Source organism: Chelonus insularis, unplaced genomic scaffold (genome assembly GCF_013357705.1).
Source record: "Chelonus insularis isolate UGA/USDA-ARS -01 unplaced genomic scaffold, ASM1335770v1 contig_356_pilon, whole genome shotgun sequence".
Lineage (NCBI taxonomy): Eukaryota > Metazoa > Arthropoda > Insecta > Hymenoptera > Braconidae > Chelonus > Chelonus insularis.
In genome coordinates, this window is record NW_023276521.1 from 8,126 (window position 1) to 16,997 (window position 8,872).

The 8,872-nt window shown below is 31.4% G+C and overlaps 1 protein-coding gene across 1 annotated transcript; it reads left to right on the plus strand.

Annotated features, from left to right (window-relative positions):
- Positions 1–4,907: 4,907 nt before the first annotated feature.
- LOC118066843 (uncharacterized) lies at positions 4,908–5,897 on the plus strand. The gene has a single exon (XM_035083196.1). It carries the CDS (start codon positions 4,908–4,910, stop codon positions 5,895–5,897), a length of 990 nt encoding a protein of 329 aa, XP_034939087.1.
- Positions 5,898–8,872: the final 2,975 nt, after the last annotated feature.

Sequence of the window (8,872 nt, forward strand, 5' to 3'; positions counted from 1 at the left end):
AATTTTGGAAAACCAATCCTGCTTATGTTTGTTATGTCAAGTAGCGATAACAATCAAATCAATTATCAATGCATCAGACTTTGATCTAAAACTTTAAAAAATTTTATTCGTTTAATCAACAAATGTAAAGTCAATGCCCCTCATTCATGCATATTTTTAAGCTAAATGAATTTTATTTTGAAATTGAAGAAAATCGTTTTGTGTGAATATTTATTATAAACATCGCTTTGAAATTTTTCGTAATCACATCATAATTGAATTAGTAAAGATTTATAATTATGCATTTTTTATATACCGAAAAACTTATTGTAAATTCATTAACTGATAATTAGGACATTGACCTTACTTTTTTAATTTTTAATCAATATTTTGTTCGAAATTTATATAAAATGATCAAAAATACCAACAACAAGCATATGGATAAATAATTAGAGAGATTTTTTTTGTTACGTCAAAAAAAAAAAAATCTGTGGCAATTTGTAAAATTTTTTAAAGTGTTAGATCGAAGTCTGATGCATTACTAATTCATTTTATTATTCTAATGGGCTTTCAAAAAGACTACATACATATTCATGCATTCATATACGATATTTTTTTTTTGTGAACAATATCTTAAGAATGATTTAAGATATGAAGTTCGTGTTAAAGCAATTTAAAAGATAATGGAGTGGAGAAAATCTGAAAAGACTATATTTTTTTAAGAAACTGTAATATAATGGTAAAAAACCAAGTTTTTGTGATACATTCTTTAACCAAAACTGATAAAATAATATATACATATATGTATAAGTCAGCAATAATAGCAATTATTATTAGTAGCTAACGACTACTTTTAAATGGTCATTGTTATGAACTTTTATTTCATTAGGATATTATTTTTTTATCTTTAACAGATTTTTATTATAGCTGTAATAGATTTTTCTTTATTTTATTATACTGCAGAGTCTAATCTGCAACTGTACCTGATTTTTTTTTGTTAATGCTACAAAAAAAATTTACAGCTGCAGAAGATTGTTTTCGATATACAAATCAAATCGTTTTAAGATCTCAACATTATAGTATACTAGGTACTTCAAAAAAATCTTTGCTGCTTAGATATTCCGACTTATATAAAATTTCCAAATATTTAATGATATAAAGCTGACACTAGAAAGGATGTTCAATGTCTAAGTGATTTATAAGCCTTTATGCAATTTGTGCCGAACTTCACAATGTCAATACTTACCTGTAGGCGACAGTTTTTCTAGAAGTAGTAGCAAGCTAACATAAATCTGCACTTTCACATGACGTGTTCAGATGGTTAGCGTTCTCTACCATGCATAAATTTTACGAGATCCGTATATATATACGAGTAAATGTATGTAGAAATGACCACAAAAAGAACAGAACAACATGAGAAACGAGAATATGATGAATAGAAAAAATTGCACTGAAATGACTATTCTACGCATAAACTTCATTAAAAAGAAATGTATATGATAGCCACCTGCAGTTTAATGTTTTGGATATTACGGTAATAAATTATGCACATTATAAATAACACTTCGACCGATGGGAATACTTTGATTATCATACAGTAGTTCTATGTTTTTAGTTGGAAATTTTATCACGTTTTTCATTGAAATTATTGTTACATTCGATATGTGTCCTCGAGTATATTAAGTTATATGGTCCCTAACTGTATATTTTTTATTGCTGTAAGTTTTTATGACTTTCAATGTGTAAAAATCCATTAAATCTTTAAAAATATCTATTTTTCATACAAACAGTTTTCAACAATTTTTGAGCATGCTATAAAATAGAGTTATTGTGAAAGTTTTTTGTACACTAACATAAACATATTTGATAGAGTGAATATGTATCCCTGTTCATTTTTGAACTATTAAGAAAAAAGATTACAAACAATATCAGAGTATGGTATCAAAATGTTGTTGAAAACTCGAGTACAGGTAATTTAAAGTTCTACATTGTTGGATCCTTGCATGTACCTACCGTCGCACTTACCGACATTTTGTGTTTTCTATTTCCAAGGCTTTGTAATCTATACTACCTTGATAGCTGGATTAAAATGTTGAGAAACTGAAATTATCATACCAAAAAAGACCCACAGGCTGTAAAAATTATGCATCAAGTTTAAATAACGAGGACAATAATCTTTGATCTTCAAATACATGTTTTTTGACAAGAATTAAAGATAATTTTTAATAATCAGAAAAATAAAAAAATAAACTGAAAAAGAAACCAAAAAAGATAGGGAATATTTGATAAAAAATTTGGACATGAAAAAAATAATCGCATGAAACAAAAATTTGGGATTTTAATTGCAGTTAATTTGCTACACCAAAAAGTTGGCGTGGGTATTACAACGCGTCTATGACAGTGAGGCTATAGGAAAGACAATAAAGTGTGTAACGTTAAAAATAATCAATTGCAATGATTTTTTCTAATGATAAAAATAATGTAATACCGCAATCCCAAATTTTTAGTGTATCATAATTTCACGTTTTTTTTTACAACAACTAGCACAGTACAAAAAGCACAGTATAATAAACGAAACCTACAATCTGTTGATAGGTATGCCCTTGAAATTTCATTTTTTTCTGTTGTCTCTTACTATTCTCGAGACATGAGCATTTACGGATCAAAATGTTGTTTTATTATAAAGAAAATGTAAAAAAATTATCTTATGAACTCTGTATATCACAGAATGAAATAAGAACACTTAATTAATTATAAACAAAACAATTAAATTCTTATTAATCACTATTAGGAGTGAATTATTTATTTAGTTAATAATTAATGACAATCAACTAAATATGGATGCACCATGAGGTTAAGGGTCAAAAGTATGATCCTTCTGTAGATACATCCCTCCATTTTCATTATTTTTGCTCTATCTCTTCCTGTTCACGAGATATGAGCATTTGTATAAAAGAAGTCATTGATTTATCTAGCTGATCTTCGTAACTTCGTCTGTGTAACGTGCATAATTACGTTGCATAATAATAGACTGATCGGAAAAAGTTTTGAATATTAGGTTCAAAGTTTGAATGAGCCAATTCTAGATACGCATTGCCTTATAATGATATGAACAAAGTAATACAATCACAAGTATCAATATTGACGGAAAAAATTCGAATTTCATCGTGAGATTCAATTCATGCTTCTTTACAACGATTTCATTGTTATAAACAAAAAAAAACGGTTCCATTTATGCTACATAGACAGTAACTTTGCTATGTTAAAAAAAACATCCCGCTGGTCGAACCATTATTCGTTGCGAAACTCTTGTTCTTGAGAGTACATAATGAATTAAATTATTATAAACAAAAAGAGTTCGTTTCTGTTCATGTTATGTGGAAAGTAACTCTTTTTCAGTAAAAGGAAAAATATCGCGCTGGTAGAACTTGAATACATTGCACAGATCCTGTTTTCTATGGTTTATAATTAAATCAATTGTTACAAACAAAAAAAATCCGCTTCCATTCATGTTAAATAGTTAGTAACTTTTCTCAGTAAAATAAAAGACATCTCGCTTGAAGAACTCGAATATATTGCATAGATTCCGTTTTCAGTTGTTTATAACAAATGCAAATGTTATACACAATTCGCATAAACAAAAAGTAGCCTAAATTACTTCTGACATCCTCCTATTAATGTCTGCTGAATTTTATCGGAATCCGATGAGCCGTTACTACGACTACTATATGAATTTTTGGTGTTTGTCTGTCTGTCTGTCCGCACTAATCTCTGAAACGATTAATCCAAATGCGACCAAATTTTGAAGATATGTAGAGAGCATTGTCAGATGGTTATAGGCTACTTTTTGTTCATGTAAATTATTCATAACAATTGGATTAGTTATAAACAATTAAAAACATGATCAATGCAATATACTTAAGTTTTTCCGACTAAAAATTTTTTTTTTACTGAAATAAAGTTACTAAACATGCGAATAAAACGAATACATTCATAGATGGTGACGTCTTATGCTGTGACTGGCTATTTAAGTTACTATACAGGTTTTTCTACAGAACTTATTAACTTCCTAGAAGAAAGTTATGGTAATGGATTCGATTTTACAAATCCCGAATTATCTCACGAATAAAATAAATTATATCGACGTGGGAACAATTGCATTCGACGCAAAATCACTCAACTTCAGACTAATTAGGTTTCCAGCTATAAATGAGTGTAGCTACTTTTTATTCAGAATCAAAAAACTTAAAAAAAAGGTAAACTAGTTAAATATTTCAATTAACACAAAAATTTTACCCTCGATCTTTTCAGGGAATTCTGCACCAAATACCTGAAAAGTTCCAACGAGTCAGCATTAAAGAGATCAGGAATGTACATAGGTGTACTAACAATTGGATGTCCCCACGACTAGATGAAATTTCCACTTTCTAGTGAAGAAAATTAACATAATCTCACCAGCATCTGGTTTGTATCTTCTCAGAAAACCTTAAAGAAGATACAGGAATTTCTGGCTGGCTCGTTGAAAGGTGCACCCTGCTGATCTCAAAAAGGGGTGATATATCTAACCCTAACAACTATAGGCCTATAGCATGTCTGAATACTCTTTATAAACTGGGCCCCCGTGTTTACATAGATGTTTCTGTCCTTTAAGATATGTCGCGTAACACGGGGGCAGATTATAGTTCGTCGTGCCCCATTTCGTACTGCTCTATATAGTAGTCTGAATATGGGTACTCCGAACACGCCGAGCGCGAGACGCGTCAGCGACCGCCGACCAAAGCGGATAGAGTTGGTACTACGGGAGTCCAAATTCCAAGCTCTATGCGAACGTCATCGTGGAAAGATCCGAAGACGGACACACGCATAAAGCTGAAGATCTCCTTCGATTAAATGTGCAACATTTAAATAATAGCTTGAAACGGAAGGCCATGGATGATGTTTCTGTTCGTCCATCGAAATTAATTCAAACGGAGCTGAAGTCGAGGGACGTAGATACTCTGACCACCAGTCATCTTCAGCAACTACGAAAAAATCTTTCGAGAAGCAGACTAGCAATTTTCCCGAAAATTCCAAAGACATTTGGAGAAACCCATGATGTTGTTGATAAACTAGCAATCATCAGCAATAAGGGTGAAAATTTACTCTCCGCGAATGACCGGAAAGCCAACATTATACTCTTTACCACTTCCATTAATTTATCGGCACTGTCAGAAATGGACCAAATATTCATCGACGGAACTTTCTACAGTTGTTCTAAACCGTTCAAACAAGTATTTATCATTCACGATCTGCATAAAAATATTTTTATGCCTTTGGCTTTTTTTCTCTTGCCCGACAAATCCAGCTCGACTTATGAACGAGCTTTTCAAATCATTCTTGAACGTATTGGTGCTTTTAATTTATCTTTCAATCCATCTTTGATCCTCGCAGACTTCGAAAAATCCATTCATAAGGCTCTTAATCGAGTTTTTCCTCGTTCAAAAATCATTGGGTGCCGGTTTCATCTAGGCCAAAGTTGTTGGCGTAAAATTCAAGATCTCGGATTAGCTGCTGAGTACCGAACAAATAATGATTTGTCAAATTTCCTGAAAATATTTATTGGACTTCCTCTTTTACCAGTTCAGGAAGTCAGTGACTGTTTCACTGATGATATTATGAGTATACTTCCAGATGATAAAAGAGTCGTAGGTTTCTGCGATTACGTTCTCGAAAACTATATTGAACCAAATTCGCCATTTCCTCCCGAAATTTGGGCTCAACATTCCGAAACAACTCGTCGCACAACAAACAATTGTGAGTCATTTCATTCTAAATTAAATGCAATGTTTAACTCCGCGAACCCTAATTTGTTTCAATTTTTAGAAGCACTCAAATCGATTCAGACCGATATTTTCATATTAAACTTCGAAGTTCAGTGACGACATCCAAAAAAACCCAGGAAAAAGAGAACTTTCTTCGAGAACTCATGCTGAAATATGAAATGAAAATAATTTCTAAAAAATTCCTACCGAATACTGCTCCTTAGACAGCAGCTCCAATCAAAAAACGGCCCTTTTGAGGGCCATAAATATATCCTACAGAAAACCTTATGTTCTATCGAAAGTGTTTAAGGGCAGAATCAACTTGCCAAGTTCTTCAAATAATGTAGAAAAGTCTTACATTTTGATCGCCGATCAGCATTCAAGTCATCTGTAGGGTGGCGCATATTTTTTTGCAGGTGGAGCTAATTTTAAATTCTTTTTTGGTACCTGAATATTCCCTAAATGACCCCGTCCGCAATTGAGACTACGATGGTCAAGACCCCGTCCGCAACTGAGAAATTTTATTGCCCCATTTTTGGGCCTCGTCCGCAATTGAGGTGCAGCCGGGCTTGTTACGTGTATCCCTGAGCCTGTTTCAAGATGCAGGTATACGCGTCGCGGGAAATGCCATCGCGAAGAAAGTAGAGTTATAATTTCCCACAGTTATTACTAGTAAGGGAGGTACTCAATTTCCGTCTTTCGAACGGGGGAAGCAAGGATTCTATATTGCAAGCTAACACTGCTATGCGGTAAGTATTATAATAATTCATTCCATTACAATGAATTCATTAACTGAGGCGTGGATTCTTGTAAGATAAGATTTCATTGCGACAATTTTTTTCCAACATACCTCGATTAGCCTTTTAGCCGCTACCAGCTATTTAATTAATTCTTGAAATTGATTTATATTGACAATCTTCAGATATAATAGAGGTAAATAAAAAAAATAAAGTCGGACATAACAAAAGTACTGTTTTGACTCAGAAAAATGAAAAATTCACAAAAAAAATTATTTGATAGTGTTGAGAAAATCTCAACTTTTGAATTAACCTAACCGTTTAAGGATAGGGATGATTGTGCCGGAACAGAACAAACGGAAGGCAAGTTTTATAAAAAATATATAATCTTTATTTTCAGCACTAATACGTACACAGTATACACTGAACAACTTTTGTCACTGAATACAAGAAATGAATGTCTTTCGAAATCACTGGTTGTCAATTGTAATTACTGAATTTGAATTTTATCAATGCAATGCAAAATGAATTTAATGTAATTTCTTGAATTTACTATCAAATGTCTTGAAATGTTCGTTGATTTCGATTGTAGAATGAAGCTTGAATATTTCTGGTGATTCAGGATAGCACTAGCACTAATCATTGACTCACAAATTCAAGATTTATAGTAAAAGAATTTGAATGGCGTGTACACGTGAATGAGAACAGAAAAAGAATGGCGACAGGAACTTCATTAGTCAAAAGGGACACTGAAAATTAGTCAAATGAGTGACTAGATTAAGAAATATTGATTATTTGGTCGATTGGTTATCGATCCAGTCCCAAGATAGCCGCCGAAGTTCCTCTCAGCTGGCAAATTCAAACTGAGAATTGATTAATTCTGAACAGATAGATTTCTTTTACAATGATTTATATAAGTCTTTGAATCTAACTGAAATATGAAAATGGTTTTGGAAATATTTAGCAAAATAATTAGACAATATTAATATTCATAGAAAAATGTGGAAATTACGTCTTTTAGATTACAAGCTCTCGATGATCTTGACCTTGGCATATGTTGTGAAGGTCAGTACGGTAAACAGAAATGTGTGCATGAGACGACGTGCTCACAATAAAAAAGTGTGGCAAAAATGGAAAAAGAGTATCAGATAGTAGAGGTATTTAATGATATGGGAGAGTGAAAGAGATGATGGGGTGAGTGGGAAAAGTGGAGTCGGGAGTAGAAAAATGTGGTAGAAAGTGGGAGTATGGGAAGTGAGAGTGTAAAAAGTGAGAGTAGGATCAGAAGGGGGAGGGGGGCGTTATATTTCAAAGTTGCCCCTCTTCTCGAGTTGTTAACTAAAAGACACAATTACTATTGTGAATTGTAATTTTATTTTAAAAAAATATATGAATCACCACATAATACTAATATTCAAAAAATTTTTAATTTAGTTCATCATTTTCATAGAATTTATTATTGTTATCGAAGGCATCTATTCTCTTATGAAGCTGCTCAAATATGTAATCCAATAATTTCAAATATAAACAATTAGGTATTACTGAGTCATAGCGATATACGATCACGATAAAAATTAATCGTTACCTAAAAAATTGTTAAAAACATACATTATACGAATTATCATGCAAGTCTCGAATGTACACAACATTTAACAGTAAATTAGTTTTGCCGTAGTTGGAAGTCTTACAAACCTAATTTAGTTTGAATAATTCGCTTAAATAAATTCGAGTTTCGTTAATTCAACTCATTATCCTGCAAATTACAATAAATACAATTATCTTTCTCACTGCTTGCCTACACAGTGTTTCAAGATTGAAATCATAACAATTGTTTAAAAATGAAAAAAAATTTGTGTTACATTCTTACGAAGAGATTGAAAAGTTTACTCTACATTGGTATAACATATGTTTATTACTCCACCCTCTAAAATAACAACATCCTTTGTTATGTTTTTAATTGAATAATTAATTTTAATGAGTTAAATCAAATCGATAATTAATTCTTCTAATATTTTTTTTTTCATTTATAATTAAATTTTTCTGTAAACAATGCTTTTAACGACATTTAATATTTCTTTGCATACTTAATTGCATCTGAAGTATTTCTTAAAATGAAGTAATAATAAATAATAATCAATTTCAAATCTACTTTAAATTTCAATAAAAAATTCATAATTCCAATGATGTCAAAGTGTTCTCATAAATTGCAATCCTAACAACATCTTGAAAACTTTTAGCTGACAACCATAAATTATTATTGGATTGTATCATCATCATTTCACTTTACACGTTTGTTTTCCTATTTATAAAAACAGCTTTATGCTCTAATTATTTTACAATCCATTTACTTTCAAA

What these genes read in the sequence shown, in the direction of transcription:
- LOC118066843 (XM_035083196.1), top strand. Translation starts at nt 4,908, where the DNA reads ATGGATGATGTTTCTGTTCGTCCATCGAAATTAATTCAAACGGAGCTG.